At 40.9% G+C, this 17,082-nt stretch overlaps 3 protein-coding genes across 4 annotated transcripts; 1 reads left to right on the top strand and 2 right to left on the bottom strand.

Annotated features, from left to right (window-relative positions):
* Positions 1–310: 310 nt before the first annotated feature.
* On the bottom strand, positions 311–3,386 carry LOC108601733 (tetraspanin-13). Of its 2 annotated transcripts, XR_001915220.1 has the most exons (5): positions 3,212–3,386; positions 2,839–3,006; positions 2,136–2,507; positions 1,403–2,060; positions 1,140–1,231 (listed from the first exon to the last, which is right to left on the bottom strand). XR_001915220.1 is itself a non-coding variant. In XM_017989654.2 (4 exons), exons 1-4 carry the CDS (start codon positions 3,269–3,271, stop codon positions 1,136–1,138), a joined length of 696 nt encoding a protein of 231 aa, XP_017845143.1. In that variant the 5' UTR covers positions 3,272–3,386; the 3' UTR covers positions 311–1,135. The 2 variants fall into 2 exon arrangements, 1 of the variants encoding a protein (XP_017845143.1); XM_017989654.2 differs by lacking the exon at positions 1,403–2,060 and having other exon boundaries at positions 311–1,231.
* A 207-nt stretch (positions 3,387–3,593) lies between these two features.
* LOC108603632 (protein NASP homolog) lies at positions 3,594–9,016 on the top strand. Its single transcript, XM_017992591.1, has 5 exons — positions 3,594–3,741; positions 7,041–7,342; positions 7,399–7,973; positions 8,040–8,317; positions 8,374–9,016. The coding sequence occupies exons 2-5, from the start codon at positions 7,062–7,064 to the stop codon at positions 8,668–8,670; spliced, it is 1,431 nt and encodes a 476-aa protein (XP_017848080.1). The 5' UTR covers positions 3,594–3,741; positions 7,041–7,061; the 3' UTR covers positions 8,671–9,016.
* On the bottom strand, positions 5,086–11,072 carry LOC108603630 (CG11768). Its single transcript, XM_017992589.1, has 5 exons — positions 10,631–11,072; positions 9,433–10,488; positions 9,131–9,373; positions 5,714–5,851; positions 5,086–5,650 (listed from the first exon to the last, which is right to left on the bottom strand). The coding sequence occupies exons 1-5, from the start codon at positions 10,725–10,727 to the stop codon at positions 5,370–5,372; spliced, it is 1,815 nt and encodes a 604-aa protein (XP_017848078.1). The 5' UTR covers positions 10,728–11,072; the 3' UTR covers positions 5,086–5,369.
* Positions 11,073–17,082: the final 6,010 nt, after the last annotated feature.

The raw sequence follows: 17,082 nt of genomic DNA, 5'->3' as shown, positions 1-17,082 counted from the left end.
TATCTGCTGCTGCTGCTCCCCAAACGGTCTAAAGAGCGCAGCATTTTGCGCTCGAGTACATTGAACTTGCCACACGCGCTTGAGCGAAAGTTTGAGTGAGGCACACACACACACCAAAATAAATGTTGAGCAGCACACCCTTATCTCATGCTCTTAGCTCTTTTGTTATGTTGAGCTGTCTGCCAAGTCACGTTAATAAATGAAAGCAAAGGATGCTGCATACTGAACTTTTTGTTTAATGACAGCAACTGTTGTGTTGCTTAATTAAACGTTAATTTGAAACTCTAGACTTTTCATTTTAAAGATCATATTTATTTCAATCACAGCACAGAATACAGAGAATTTTATTTAATGGTTTCTTTGTTGCTTGAAAGGAAGTAAATTAAACTATTTGTGTTTGTTTGTGTGTGTGTGTGTGTAGAACGTGTTACTTGCGTGGGTGCAAGGACTCAGCAGTTAGTGTCTATTTAATTTGCAAGAATTAATTGTTAGTTGCAGCGAGTAAGATAATAAGGAAAATTGAAGCGAACCAAAGCGTTTAAAGCAGCTTTATAGGTAGAGTTGTTATATTTGTTCATTGGAAGGTGTTTGATATTTTTTTAGCTTCACAATATTTAATAAGTTTCAATTGCTAATTGCAAAGATTTAACACACGTCTAACATTTATAGTTTTGCTTTAATATGTATTGTATTGTATATTTAATACGTTATGAGTTTTTTGTATATACGTTTGGTTTTAAAAAACACAGTTACACAGTTGCTAGTTACACTTGATTTGGTTTCTACAATTAGATCAGGTTCGAAATGTTTGTTCGAGTTGTTTTCATGATTGTTGCCAGTTGCGCAAAGAAAATGTTGAAGAAGCTTAACCAAATAAATGTTACAAATTGACTAAAAAGTAAGCATAATAATCTCAAATTTTGGAAAACTTAAAAACGAAATTAAAACTAAGAACTGTTCAAAAACAAACAAACATATATTTGTTCAGCGCGCGCTTGAATCTCATAAAATTGCCGCAATTTTGTTCCATTTCTCGTTCAGTTCATGCCTAGGAAGTTCTTTTGTGTACAAAAATTATATAAATCAGCCTTCGTCCCATTGACTAAAAAGTTGCAATTCGAATGCTTTCCACAGCTTAGTACTGATAGTTATGCGGAAAGACGGCACGTGCAGGTAAATAGCAGGGATCGTGCTGATTGCGATAGCGACGTGCCAAGAAAACGGCCAACACCTGTGCAAAATATTCAAAAAGAAACAGTTTAATAAAGCGCCAAGCATATTGAGTTACAAAAACATTAAAAAATAAACAGTGAGGTATCAGATTACGTAGCTGTATGAAAATATAAACTCATAATGTTTACGCATAAATAAAAGTTAGTTATAGTTTTTTGTATGTTCTCACCATATGTGCTAGCCGAGCTTAAAATGCTCTAAATTTACTGCCAGTTACATCGCCAAAAAATGAATTGTTTAGTTATGTTTAGAGGGAATTCAAGTACAGTTTTGTATATATAATTTTAAATTTGTGTGTGTGTGTTTAATGTTCAGTTCGAAAACACTTGATTGCTTAGAGTTTTACGATCTATTTTGCTTTTTATAGATTAAACATGAGGCTATATATGCTTGTTGTATATATTGTATGTATATAGTATTTCTAAAATTGTATATGTGTATTGTATGGCCTAATGCTCTTTATGCCCGCTTTTCGCAAATATGTATATGTTCTAATCTTAGTTTGTTAATACATGCAGATTTCTTTGTTTGTATAAATATTATTAAATATATATATGCATATATCAATGTTGTTGTTTGTTGGTATAAATGTGTGTGTGTTAGTGTAAGTTTACCAAACAGACCCACGATTGAAATAATGAAATTTACACATTGACATTTAATTTTTGCCGCCAGCACACACTGCAATGTTTAGAGGGTCTCAGTGTGTCGGCTATGAACTAAAGAATTGTTAATGACTTTTGTTAGGCAATTTAGAGGAAGGCGCTGGGCAAGCCGCGCGGATCCTTTTGATTGCGATAACGCACTGTTAGCCAGACACCAACGAACTGATAGCGTGTATGATTGAGGAAGACAATAGTAGTTAAATTAAAGCGTTAAGCAGCGCCCAAGCGATTACTTACCTCAGTGAAGCTGAAGAAAATGCCTAGACCACCGCATAACTTAAAGGCATAGTTAATTTTATCCTCCAGCAACGGACCACACGGCTCGCAATGGCAAAGCGGATCCTTCGAATCCGCGCAGCACAAACGATTGATGGCATCACAACTCGGCTCATCGGTGCTGGTTACATGATTGTTGATAATGTTGGGAGTCGGAGCCGTGTTGTTGAAGCCGCAGCACAACAAGTTATCTTGCACCTGCTTGCGTAGCTGGGGCGGCACAGTATTCCAGCCTTGCTCGGCAAACTGCTGCTGCTGCTCGGCATTGACGGCTAGGCAAGAGCTGGCAATGGAGAACTGGATCAGGAACAGCATGAACAGAATGATCATGTACTATAAATAGAATAAAAGAGTTAAGGGCAACCAAATTCGGAATGTGACACAATTCTGTTATCTCTAATGACGCAATTGTTAAATGCACGGAAGTCTGCAGACCCCACTGTCGTTCCAGCTAAAAGCCATGACTCATGTCAAAGCCTAAACTCAATTATATGCACACAAGCATATGACAATTTGCATGTTAAACAATAGCGCGGAAACGTGTAGTTGAAGCCAACACAACTGACAGTCTTATAGACTGGCGTTGACCTTCGGCTGTGGCCTGCATACACACAAGGTTCACTTGTGCGTGCATAGCTAGCATTAATATGAGTGCAAAGGATACAAAGAAGAGCATCACTTGATGATGCTTGACAGCGCCAGCAAGGCCCAGCATTGAGATACAGATGAGTATAACGCCGCAGGCCAAGATGCCTCCAACAATTGGCAGATTGGTGACAACAGAGGCTGCCCTGGCGTAGACACCGACGCCAATCAACAAGAATCCAATCATCTGCAAAAACAACAATAATTGCCAGTTACTATAAATAAACAACAAATGTTGTAAAAATCAATAACGCTCACTAATTTGGCGCATTATAAATGATTATAGTTAAACAACTGTGTTTTTCACACTCCAATGCATTTCGATGTACATAAAACGTAATTTTCAAATTGCTGTTGTTGTTGTGTGATGATTTTTTGGGGGGTCTGCTTACCACATATAAAATATTAAGCGCAATCAGCGCGTTTTTTGAACATGTAAATCCGCCACACATTTTGACCTTGTGAATTTATTCTGTTGTGCGCTTTACAAATCAATTTATGTAAATTGTTTTTTAATTATGAAATTTTTGTTGTTTTCGAACAGCAGTTCTGTAGCGCAGGTTTCACTTTCACTTAACAAAAAATGATAGGGTTGTAGGCAATATATCAAAATATCACATGTATCGATATTGTGCAACTAGCAGGTATCATCTACAATAAGTTGTGACCCGCGCATTTCGCACACTAGAATTGAATGAAAGATTTTACAACACTAACCGCGTTTCGATTGTCACAGCAAGTTGGCAGCGTGCTTTCTATCGATACAATTATTTTACCATCAGCATTGCGCGGCGTATTTTTTGCGTGTAATTTTTTGCGAAAAAACATTTTTAAGTGTTATTAATTAAAGACATTGTTGTGCAGCAGTTAGATACGATTGCAGCGCAACAAATTACTTCGCTAATAATATTCGCATTAATAGGTGAGTCTAAATACAATTACGAAATGCCAATGCAGACAGCAGAAAGACCAGCACACACACACACACACATACACTTGCATATGTATAAACAAATACATTTGCGCACGCGATTTTGCGAATACTCAACGCTTTTAATTAACTGTCGCAATTTCATTTTGCAGTGCGAAACGTGCCGTAGTTTTGTTTATTCTTTTGCTTTAACAAATGCCCAAGTGAGTTGCCGGCGCATGTGTGTGTGGTACGCGCGTATATGTGAGTATTTTGGCGCGGGTGGCAGGCACCGAGGGCAGCTGCTGCTGCGAATGGCGCGTAATATTCGCACGCACACACACACATATACACATGCGCACAGTCACACTCATACAGGTGAATGAACTTTTTTGCGCTGTTTTGTAATCTTGAGTTGAACGCATGTAAAACATTTAATATGGAGCGTTTAATCTTAGTTGCAGTAACAATTTGTTTTAATTCAAGATCCACGCGCCTATTTTCAGTTACAGCTGTTGCTAAAATTGTCACAAAAGGCTTTAATAATGACCTTTGCTGCTTCAAAATTTGCATATTTATTTTATTTGTTGCCACAGCAGCTGAGAGCAGCAGTCATTTTTAATGTTAATGAACTTGTATATTTTTTGTATTAAATATAAATATCATACAAAATTGACTGGCGCAGTGGCGCGCATTGGCGTAGTCAAGAATTCCCCTTAGGAATTTAAGCAAGCATTAAGAAAAAAAACATTTTTAAATATTTAAATAATTTTTGTTTAATTTGTATTTGATTTTGTTATTTGTTTTTGTTTAAGGCAAGCGTTTGCATAAAAATACACATTTTTTTTGAGTTAAGCACATTGTTTTTTGTTTTTTACACATAGCATAAGTTTTATAAACCATAGTTAAAGCACTCTATGTTTTATATATTTTGATAGTTTTAAACATTTTTCTAAGTTGCGTGTACACTGTACCTACTACTTACAAATACAGTACAAACTCGATAATGCAAACAGCTTGTTAAGCAGCAAATGGTTTAGCTTCATTGAGAATTGTCGGAACGTATCGAATTTGTACTATATTTGATTTATTTTAAAGGCAAGCGATATTTTTGACTATAGACTAAGCAGTTCAAAGCAAAAGCTTTGTCTCTTTTTGGGGGAAAATACAGTTAATAGTAGTGTAGCCTGTGTATAGTTTTTTTAATTCGTGTAGAATAGCTAAATATAAGTATAATATGTATAAGTTATTACAAAAAAGTTGTTGTGTTTTGTTAGCATTTGTAGCAAGTAAAAAGTAAATTTGATTTACAATAAGTTAATAATTTATTAAAATTTAAGAACAAGTTAAGGCTTTGGTACTGTGGCTAACTAAGTATTATAGAAAATTGTAGCTTTTTTTTATATGTATGTGTGTTTGTGTTTGTTTGTGTGTGTAGCAGAGAGGAGGGGAGGGGAGAGAGCGCGCTCTCTCGCTCAGAGAATATATTTGCCCTTATCGCGATGTTCCGCTTGCCGCATCGACGTCGAGGCCCCAGACAACAGAAAACTGGCGCTGGTGCCGCTGCTGCTGCTGTGGGTGCTGCCATAGCTGCCATAACTATCATAGCCACCATAGCCGCCGAGCGGCAGGGCGTTTAGCTAAATCATGAGCGCCGAAAAGGGGTTATAGCGCATGATCTTTGAGAGCAGAATCCAGAGCACTGAGGTAATAGCGCAAAGCACAACGCCACCCCAGCCCAGATCCAAGCTCCATGAAGTCAGAAATATGCGTGCGCCAAGCAGTGGCTTAGCCACAATGGCGACGCCCCCAGGTCGCGCCACAATGCCATCCACAGTGCCGTCATAGTCGCTGTCCAGCATCGGACGTCCCTGCTGGCGCTTGAAGTGTATAATCATGAGCGTAAAGAGCGCAAAGAGAGCTGCAAACAAGGATAAGGCAATTAAAGTGGCAACTAAATAAGTGGAAATTGCTGTAAGCTTACCCGCCAGCAGATACATGACTCCGGTGATGAGTATGGCGCTAATTTGACGCTGACAGACGCCAAAGGCGCCAACTAAGGCGGCGCTGCCCAAGATAATGAGGCAGACCAGTGAGCAGGATATGGAGAGATTTTGCATTCCTTGTTGAGCGCGCAAAGTAAAGAATTTGACGTTAAATTGTGTAAAGTTTTGTAAACGGACGAAAAGGAGTTTAATTTACAAAGGGAATTAACAAGAAAATGTGAGGATATGCGGGCTAAAAGCAAAGTATGTGAGCTAAATTTAACTAAATATGCAACTCACTACTGTAGTTTGTATAAACTTTATGCGCTTAGCTGCAAGTTGCACTCTTTAGCTTATGAAAACCACAGCTGCACTTAATTGACTGAATATGAAAAGCAATTGACTGCTAGCTTAACATTTGTTTTTCCAATACTTAATAGCCGCAATCAGTGGCATAAAACCAATTACATGTCCTATAGACTATGCAGACTATACCGCCAATTAAATGCCATCCAGGCTGGCTCATAAAAAAGTAGTGGCAAAGCCAAAGTGGCAATTGCAATTTATAGCGCTTGTGGTTGGGCTTAAACGCAAAGCATAGGCCTAACCACATGATGACCTATTTTGAACGCCTTGTTGCACGCACACAGACAGACAGACACACACATACACATGTGGCACGTGTGTTGTGCTGTGGTTGGCTATTGTCAATGGTCTGACATTTAACTTAGTTAGTTGCAGCTACAGTTAAGCTGGGCTAGAGCCTATGAATTTACTTGGCAGCCTAAGTAGTAAAAGTTATAGAGTTTTTACTGTAGTTTGCAGCAGCTGCTTGTTCTCAACTCTATACACTTTGCTGCTTAAAAATTTAGTTTAAATATGATTTTAGTTTAAATATTGTTGCTGCTTTGCCAAGTGTATTTGGTTCTAGTTGCTGCCTATTTTAGTCTCACGCTTATTTTAACTTGCATTAATGACTTTTCGAATATGCAAAGTGCAATGCAACATTTGGTGGCAAGCAGTGAAGATGAGTTGAAGCGTTAAGCTTAAGCGTATGAAAATTTGTGATACACGCAAGTTGTAGCGTAAGCTGAGTGCGTACGATATATTTATTATTATATATAAAGTAATTATAGCTTATTTGCTTAAGCTGGTCTCTACATACATCTAAGGTGACGTCTAGGGCACAACCTCTACAATTTGTTATTATGGTTGGTTAGAAGGCATTGGTGGAATTATGTTAAAATAAATTGAATTGTAACTAATAAGAACAAAGCACAAAGAAAAAGCATTGCAATTAATTTTGTAATTAATTTATATTTGCAGCTAAACAAACAAATTGCCAGAATGTCCGCTGAAGCCGAAGTAATTGTAACTGCAGCTGCAGATGAGGCGCCCACAAAGACAGCCGTAGAGCCCGTGGCAGCGGATACAACGCCCGATGCAGTTTTAGTGGAGCAGGAGCGTGCAGAGAAAATATTGAAGGCCAAGGAGCTGTTCAGTCAGGGCTCACGCAATTATTTGGTCAAGAGCTACGATGAAGCAGCGGATGATTTAAGTCAAGTATGCCAGCTCTATGAGGAAATCTACGGCGAGCTGGCGGATGAATTGGGTCAGCCTTTCTTGCTGTAAGTGCTACATAAATTTGGAGTGCGGCATTGTTATTTAATTCATTTATTTATAGCTATGCCAAGTCGTTAATCGCCATGGCGCTGGATGAGAACAAAGTTATTGATGTGCCTGATGAGGCAGCCGACGACGAAGAGGAGGTTGACGACGACGATGAAGAGGCAGATGAGGCTGAGCCAGCCAAGCCGGCACAAGCAAATGGCAATGGCAAAAAATTGGCCAGCATTAAGGAGAGCGCTGCTGATGAAGCCGATTCGACAGGTGATGCCGAAGCAGCTGAAGCTGCTGGCAGCTCCAAGGCACCTACAGCTGTAGATGAAGTAAGCAGCAGCAATGGCGCTGCTGCTGCCAACGATGATGAGCGCCCGAGCACTTCAAATGGTGAAGCTACTGCAAGCACCAGCAATGGAGCTACCGGCAGCATGGATGTGGATCAGGAAGAAGATGAAAACGAGGAGGCCGAGGGTGTTAGCGGCAGTCTGCAGTTGGCATGGGAGATACTTGAAGCCGCTGCTAAGATCTTTTCACGCCAAGGCTTGAGTGGCTTGCCTTACTTGGCCGATGTGCAAACCGAGCTGGCCAACATTGAGTTTGAGAATGGCATACTGGATGCAGCACGTGAGGATTACGGTGAGTGCGCGCGCTTGAGTTTAAAATGTGCATAAAGCTAATGTCGTATCCTTTTGTCATTTGCAGAGAAAGCGCTCAAGATACACGCCGAGCTGCCGAATACAAACAGACGCGCGCTTGCCGAGCTGCACTATAAGATTGGCTTAACCTATTTAATGCAGCAGCTGAATAAGGAAGGCGCTGCCGCGCTGCGCAACTCAAGCGTTTTGATTGAAGAGGAAATTGCCGAGATTAAGGCCAAGGAGAATCCCAGCGAGCGTGAGAAGAATAATATGCTGGACTTGGAGGAAACTAAGCAAGAGATTTTGGATAAAATACAGGAGATTGAAGAGACACAGGCGCAGGTAAGCAAACAGGATTCTCAATTGCTTGGCAGCTAAACTAATGCAAACTTTTATAGACCATAGCTGAGGTGCGTGCCGCTTTGGATAGCTACATCAAGCCCATGAGCAGCAGCAGCAGCGCCAATGGCGGCGATGAGGCAGCGTCTAGTTCATCAACAGCATCAGCAGCAGCTGCTGCAACTGCTACCAAAGCAGCTAATGGCGCTGCTGCCAGCTCATCATCCTCGTCGGCTATAAGCAGCAGCTCGGCCAAGCCCACAGATATCACACATTTGATTAAACGCAAGAAGCCAGAGGATCCCAGCTCGGAGGCTGAAGCTGCCTGCTCGCCGGCCAAACGTGCTGCGGTCTAAGAATTTCATACACAGACTGCACATTCCAGTTCCACACACACACATATAAAACCCACTCATACACATGCAGTTACCGTTACTTAAAAACTCACATAGAAAATGAGCTACATAGAGCGCATCATGATGGCGTCGATTGCGCCTCGATTTCTTACTATTTATAACTATTTGTTTTTGCTGTTTTCTTCTACTCAATCTCTCTCAATCATTTTCAATTAGTACGTAAGCCTAAAAAATCACAAGTAGTGCTAAGCAAAAAGATAAATCATGTTTTTATACAAAAGAAAGAAAAAGGAAAGGATTGCGTGCCGATTGAAAAGCATAAATAAAACGTCAATTGCCAACAATTAAATTATTTATAAATTAAGTGTGTATGTGTCTGTGTGTGTGTGTGTGTGAACTCCAAAACTGTTTTTAGTCACTGGGACTTGGAACTGGGACTCGATTGCACCATAATACGTACTCAGATGTGGCTGCAGTGTGATGACCTGCGACTCACTGTGCTGCCAATCGTTGCGCTGCTCCTCGCCACGTGCATTCTCCATGGAACCAGCTAAATAGTTGACACAAGGCGGCGCACCACGTGGAAATTTGGGATTGCGACGCAGCTCCTGCAACTGCTGCACGGGCAGATCAATGCACAAGGTCCAAATGCCGCCATGCATGGGCACCAGAAACACCGAGTCGCGTCGAAAACGATGATCAGCTAAGAGATTTAGGTATGCACAACTTTGAAATACACTTTGCTATAAATTGTGGACTTACCACGCTTGTCCGGCTTTAGCACTGCAACCTTTTCATCCAGCAACCACTCCAAATGCAAGCCCGAGCGATTGGAGTAGCGATCCAAACTTACACGATCCCACGTCACATGCTCCCAGTGATCAGTCATAATGGCAGCGCATAGCATCGCCGTAGCGCTGGTGGTCATCAGCAGTGTAAAGAATAGAAACAGCACAGGCGGCGGTCCCATGCAGCAGCTGGAGCAGCAGGCGCTGCCGCCATTGCCGCTGCCCATGCCCAGTGCGTCCATTTGTGAGCTCAACGAAGTGGTGTCCACAGCAGCAGCAGCGCTACCGCTGCCACGACGTTGTATAACCTTGGCGCAGCTGTTCTGCCTCAGCAAGATGCTGTTGCTGCGCCGCAAGCTTTCCACTGCCGCCGCAGAGGCAGCAACTGTGGCGGAATTGTGCGCGGCGTCAAACTGCAAGGAACCACCTACGACCGCTGAGGGATGCTCATAAATGCTGTTGTGCCTGCTGGGCGCAAAGTAGTAGCAAGTGGTTTGCCTGGGCGCAAGTTCGGCTAGCTCGGGACCTAGAGCGGGCAGCTCCTCGTTGCTGCTCGAGTAGACAATGGACTGCTTGAACTGATTGGAGTAGCAGTTCTGCTTGAACGATTGCGTTGGCGGCGCCGATGGCGGCTGCTGCACATACAACGCCTCGTAGTCGCAGTGATGCGGATTGCGATAGATGACGGGCCAGGAGCGCGTAGTCTTTGAGTTGTGGCTATAACTGTGCGTCGTTGTGGTTATGGCTGCTGCGCTGGCGCTGCCCAACAACTCTGGCTGCTGCTCCACCAACGGCGTCAGTTCATTTGGCTCTGCTTCAGCTGCAGACTGCTGCTGCTGCAGTGGCTCCTCCTCCTGTTGTGGCTGCTGCTCCTCTAGTTGTGTTGTTGTTGCCAGCTGACGTTGCAGCACATTCTTGTTGCCAATGCTGCTGCTACCACTGGCACTGCTCCAGTTTAGTTGCTCCGCTGTTGGCAAGCTAAAGTCCTCCTCTTCGACCAGAGTTGCGTTACCCACGGCTATGCCTAAGCCTGGCGAGAAAATGCTGTTAGACGTCGGCTGTGAGCGGCTGCGCAGCAGCGTTATGTGTTTTTGTTGCGGTGCTTCATGTTGTAGAAGTTGCAGTTGCTGCTGTTCTTGACTGGCCAAGCTGGTGGGCGATGTTATGCTCACCTCGGGCACACAGCGCGCCGTCACTTTGTAGCGACTGCCGCTGCCAACGCCGACGCCGACGCCGACACCAGCGGCGCCTTTGGCTCTCACCAGTCATAACTCAGAGCTGTCGCGTTTCTTGATCTTCTTGTTTAGGCTCATGTGGTGTACGTGGTGTAGTTGTTGTTGTTGTTGTTATTTGTTGTTGTTGATGTATTGGTGTTTATTGATGGTTTGTTTGTATGCGGCTGATGGTTGCTTATTGGTTGTTGTTGTTTATTTGGTTGTTGTTGCTGCTGTTGCGTTTGCTAATTTAGTGCAAACAACTACGAGTCTACTATGCGCATAAAATGTAAATTTTGTTGTGTGCCACAAAAACGTTTAACTACTAGCGGCGTTTTATTGTTGTTATTGTTGTTGTTGATGAGCTGCAACAGTTGCAGCAGTTTTGTTTGTATTTTGTACCAATTTACAGTTGTGTTTATTTTTGTAACTGTTTGTTGTTTTTTTGATTTTGTTGTATTTGTTGCTCGGCTGTTTTAGTTTTTGTTGTCTTTTGTTTAATAATTTTATTTGTTGTTTTGTTGCAGATGAATTCTCTTTTCTACTACGTTTTTGCAATTTTTTTTATATTAGCTTGAAGCTATATTAAGAAAAAAATGGAGTAGAAAAATAAATTTACAACATGAGTTTTGAAAAGAGCTGAGAGTTTTACAAAGAACAGCAAATGTAAAAAGTTAAGTTCAAAACAAAGATCAAGTTAAAACTACAGTAGAGTGCAAAAGTAAAAGGCGCAGAGCGTGCACGCTCTCTTTAGATTGCTGCATTGATAAACATAGGGCGCTCTCTTAATGCTGAGCGCAGACTTAATGTGCGTACAATAGTGGAAAACTAAATTCAAAACAAAGATCAAAACTACAGTTAAGTATGCAAACACTAAGCAGAGTGCAAAAGCAAAAGTACAAAGCTGAGAACGCGCGCTCTCTCTTTAGATTGCAGCACTGATAAGCTACAGCTTCGTACAGGCTCTCTTTAGATTGCTGCATTGATAAGTTTAGTGCGGGCGCGCTCTTAATGCTGAGCGCATATCTAATGTGCGTACAAAGTTAAATTCAAAACAAAGATCAAAACTACAGTTAAGAATGCAAACACTAAACAGAGTGCAAAAGCAAAAGTACAAAGCTAAGAGCGCGCGTTATCTCTTTATATTGCAGCACTGATAAGCTACAGCTTCGGTTAAGCTGCGGGCGCTCTCTTAATGCTGAGCGCATTTCTAATGTGCGTGCGAGTGAGCGAGCAATAGCGCTCAGGCAATTTAACTTTGAGTAAAGTAAGCAATGCAAATGTGCTGGACGCTGTCGCGTGTTTTTCTTTTCATGAATGAAGCAGTGCGCGTGTGTTTTTGTGAATTTGAATGGCCAAGTGACTACACCCGACTAATAATTGTCTATACGTTGGCATAATAAACAGCCTAATTGCATTTGCAATTCCAAGCACAATGAACTGCAACTAATTCAATTCTTTAGTGCCAGGCAACCCAGTTTTCGCGCAATATGGCGCAACTTTTTTGGAAATACAATTCAAATTGTGTGCACAGAGGCAGAGACACAGACCACACACCTGAACACAAACACAGAGCTGAACGTGTGCTGCATTTAATATGAGTAGCCTCAGCGGCAACGACTACGGCGCTCCGGAAATCTGTTTGGCATATTCTACTGACTGGCTGACTGGGCTGCTGGGCCTGGCAGCGGTTGCAAAATTAAATTTGGCAGCCATTAGAGAGAGACTACAAGAGAGCGAGAGGCTGCATGAGAGGTGAGTGCATTTTGTTTGCTACACGTGTAAATTAGGTTATGTAGCTTAGGCGCAAGTTGTTGCGGTTTAGCGGCTTCAGTTGCTGTGTAATGCAATAATTAGAGGCCAGCGCACATAGTTGTGGCTACTAGTTTGCATTTAATTGTTTGGCTTAACTTTAAGCATTGAGTTGTGTGCCAAGTCATGCTTGTTCTACGTGACGTATACGTGATGGAGAGCTCGTTTGCTTGGCTACATTTTTAATGCAAATCTGTTGTTGGTTTGCATAATTGATGAGTAGCCTGCAAGTGGCTACACTACTTCATCATCATCATCAACAGCAGCAGCAGCAGCAGCATCCTCAGAGCTTGACACAAAATTAATTAACATGTGTAAGTTGCTGTTGAGTTGATTGAGTTGCTGTCATGCTGCTTTGTGTGCTTTATGCGCTTTGCTGCTGTGGTCATAATAATATTAAAGGCTGCAACGCAAAACTTTACGCCTTGAGCTGCCACCCACCTGTGCAAACTTGACTTGGTCTGCTGCCAGTCTCAGTGTTGACGCTGTTAATGAGAAAACGCAAAAGTTTCGCCTATAAGCGGCAAACTAAAAAGTTGAGCACAATGCCAGCCAATGCGATGAGTTTAACAGTCGAAAAATGTGCTATTGAAACTATAAAAGTAGCTACCCTATTGTCTTAATTATGCCAACGTCATGCTCAAGCTGTTGTTGCCACATGTGCAACAATTGCCCCAGAGCGCTTAAGTTTGCTGCAATTCATTTTGTACTACAAGTACTGCAGCATTTTATGCATGTAATTAAAACGACACTTTATTACACACACACACGCACACATACACTTGTTGTCTGTCGTGTGGATTGTGCATTTTTTTTCGTTGTTGTTATTGCTGTTGCTGTGGCAACGCGTTGCTCCGTTGCCTTGATAATTAACGTAGCGTATTTTTATTTCGAGCCGCTCTCTCTCTCTCGCTGCTTAAAGAGGTCAGCAGCACTGCCATGAATTAGCCAGAGCGCGCTGCTTGCCACTTGCCACATTTGCAATGACGCAATGCAAATGTTGCCTATAATAGTCTGGCGCAGCAAGTGTAAATTTGTTGCCATGAGAAGAAACTTTGGGGTTGGCCCCCCAAAAGTTTTGTTTATGCGCACACTTTGCTGACGCTTTGCACTTTCTTGGGGCGGCAACATTTTTGGCCTTAGGAGTTATGGCTGTCAAATCCGTTTAGCCAAACAGCTGGGGCCAAACTGCAGTCAAGTTTATTTTATTTATTTAGTGTGTTTCGTGGCCAGAGCTCCAAAGCTCATAAAATATGAGCAACGGAAATTGTAGTTAAATTGTTTGGTTGCATAATTAAAATTAATGTCTAACAATTTATTTGCTGCACATAATTTGCTAGGCTTGAGTATAAATTTGAGCACAAACTATTAAACAGTTTTTAAGCTAAGCTTAAGATAACTAAAAATTCAGTAGCTGCGCTTAAATTTATATTTTTAAGCGAATTTTATAGCAAGAAATCAGGCAAGTAATATTGATAAAATATTTTCAGAGGAGTGGCTAAACTTGTTAACAAATTTGGACGAAATTATAGCAAGAAATCAGGCAAATAACATAGATAAAATATATAAGGGCCAAACTTTTTGTTTGTTTGCGCTTAAATCAATAACTCTTGCCATTTATTTTAGTAGCTACATTAACTTTTAGTTCGATATTTTTTCAATTTGGCAAACTAAGCTAGTTGACTTGATAAATATCTCAATGACTGAACAATAACAATTACGCCCTCTCACCCATTTTCGCTCTCTCTTTTGTATGTCGTATACGTAATTTAGCTGTGGGCATTATAATTATATATGCTGGCATTGCATTAGAGCAAATGTGACATCTAGACAAATTACATACATGTATGCCAAAAGTACTAGCTGCTAAATAAATAAAAGCACACACACACACACACACGTAGCTTGTTCATTTGGAAAGTGTTTTTATGGCACTAGGCAAGGCAAACAGATAAAAGCAGTTAATTTTGCAAAAGACAAACACACAGACAGACATATGAGCTCTTATCACGTACTAGCACTTGGAGTGTGTGTGTGTGTGTGTGGAAATCCAAGCGTCCAGTAGCCCAAAGGTTGTCATTAGATTTAAGTGGAATGCCAAAGCTGAACTAAATGTCAATGCAAATTGCAAACTAATTGCCAGCTTAGAGCGTCGAGTTTATGCAACTTTCACTTGCAGTTGGCCCAGTTTGTCACTGGCAACGTAGCGTATGCGTAATGCGTTTGCCAAATCTAGTGAATCTACATTCAAGGCCGCCATACTACTGTGCGCACTCCATTTTATTTATAGCCTGCTGGCGCCCTACATACAAATTTATACGTTTTTTAAGTATAGGCGCCTAGTCTGGCTAAAATTCGCTGGCAAGGCCAAAGTCAAAGTCGTAAACTTGCCAAGTTTTACTGTTGGCTAACTTTCAGTTATATTTTATGTGCTGCTAAGCAACTTTAAAAGTGCCACACGCACAATTATTGAACGCTCATTAGTTGACCTGGGGGTGCAACAAACTGTGACAAAAGTTGACTGCAGGTCAAGGATGTTCACGCGGGCGTTTGTTGTTGTTGTTGCCAATGCCTTTGCTGGGCACTTAAATTTCACAAAATTTTATGAGGCTGCTGCTGCTGCTGAAGACGCTTTGACAGCATTGTCAGCATGCCACACAGCGGCTGGCACATTTCTTTACTCTGGCAGGGATTAGAGCATCCTACGCTGCTCAAGGCCACACTCTGCCTGCGCCTTGTCAAATTGAATATAAATATTTAAGTTGCCTGCTGAATGATGCAGCACAATTTTTTTTTGCTTTAACCTCTTTGCATAGTGATAGTATCAGCTGCTTCATAAGCTACTGCTTACTCTTGCTGCTGCTCCTTGCTGCTCCTTGCTGCTCCTTGCTGTTGTCTGTTGGGTTATTTTATCGACCAATCAATGAGGCAAGGGCAATTTCGCAGTTGACTTAGGCTCGTAAGCTTATAAAATATGAATTGCCAGCGCTAAAACTAAATGCTGCTGCTTCCAGTGCCAATCAATGTTTTAGTTTGCTTGCGAATTGCGCATACGACACGTGGTACGCATTTAAAATGCTGCTTGTATTTATTTTGCATACGCTGTAGCGATTTGATGTGTCTGTCTGACTGCGTTCTCCAATTTTATTGTCAGCAGCAAGACATAAATATTTATATTTATATTTATTTTTATGTTCATTTGCCTGCGTGTCGCTTGCAAAGTCGTTAGCCTGATTGCGCTTTGTGTTGCAAATGCTTGTGGCAGCAGCTCAATTGACAGCTTTAAGCTTAAAGTAAAGAGCTTGTCTAAATAAAGGCAATGACAACTTAAAATAATAACAAATTACAAAAGAAAAGAAGTGCAGACACATTTTTGATTGGCAGTTGCTTAATTAAGTTGCCAACAAGCTTCAATTTAAAAGCAAAGGACTTTGCAGTCTTAAATGTTATATAAGCTTTAATATTACTGATCACTTTTATCATATACACACTTTAAGCACATCAAATAATTATAACTTATACTTTTTCCAAGAATTTGAATTGCTATTAAGCAATTTAATGCTTAAAAGTATGCAAAGAAATTTTGCATTTGAACAAGTAATTCATTTTTCATGGAAAATTTGCACTAAAGTGTTGCTAAATTTAGTCAACTTGCTAAATTGTTGAAGCACATCATTAATTTGACTAAAGTCAAGCGTAAATTTTATACTTTATAAGCAAAGGCTGATATATAGAACTATATGCTATATATTATAATTTAGCAGCGCGCTTTAGTTTTGCTTGCTGCTCTTAAATATTTTGAACACGTTCTACAAACTTCTGACACAATACTCAAGCATGCTTATATACTTGTATACGTGTGTGTGTGTGGCAAACCGAAAAATCCAATAACGACAACGACATTCCCCAGCGAAGCAACTCACTGTTTTTTATTTTCGTTGTGCTAAATGCCAAGAGTTTGACTATTTCAATCGATTACCATTCTCCCAATGCACTAAACAATGTCAAAGCTATGTACAAAAAAAAAAAACAAAAAAAAAAAGCTGTCAAGTGCTGCAATTAAAGCCAATTTTTATTTTGTTAACAAGCCTAAGTTAGCAACGATCGATTGCACATAGCGCTGTTGACATTTTTAAGTTTTTTGTTTGCAGATCATGCTCGTTGCATTTGAAATTACTTTGCGTGTTTACATGTGGTATTTGCTATTTGTTGTTGTGCCAGTATTGACGTCAATACTTAATTATTTACTAGCCAGCGTCAGCGTGTGTGTTATGTGTGTGTGTGTGTGGGCGTGTCCAACGGCATGACGCGCGCGTGAACTAATGAAGGCTTAGCCTGAACGAGTTTGCAAACAGTTGAAGGCTTAAGCAAGAATTTTGGGTGTGCACTTTTAATGAAATTCTAAAATTTGTTAAACTTTTGCGCAAATATTTGCATTGGTAATTATTTATTTTGCTTGTACAACAGTGCGTATGCATAATCCTGCTGTCTAGCTTTGCCTTTGTTTAGCTTGCATGCATAATTGAATGCATTTGCTTAGTGTCTGGTGAATTGAAGCGTTAGCCAATCAATTTTCACTCGAGACTGTAACAATTCCC

Source organism: Drosophila busckii, chromosome 3R, assembly GCF_011750605.1.
Source record: "Drosophila busckii strain San Diego stock center, stock number 13000-0081.31 chromosome 3R, ASM1175060v1, whole genome shotgun sequence".
In the NCBI taxonomy this organism is placed as follows: domain Eukaryota; kingdom Metazoa; phylum Arthropoda; class Insecta; order Diptera; family Drosophilidae; genus Drosophila; species Drosophila busckii.
The sequence above is the reverse complement of the archived record's forward strand: the minus strand, read 5'-3'. Positions and strand labels throughout refer to the sequence as shown.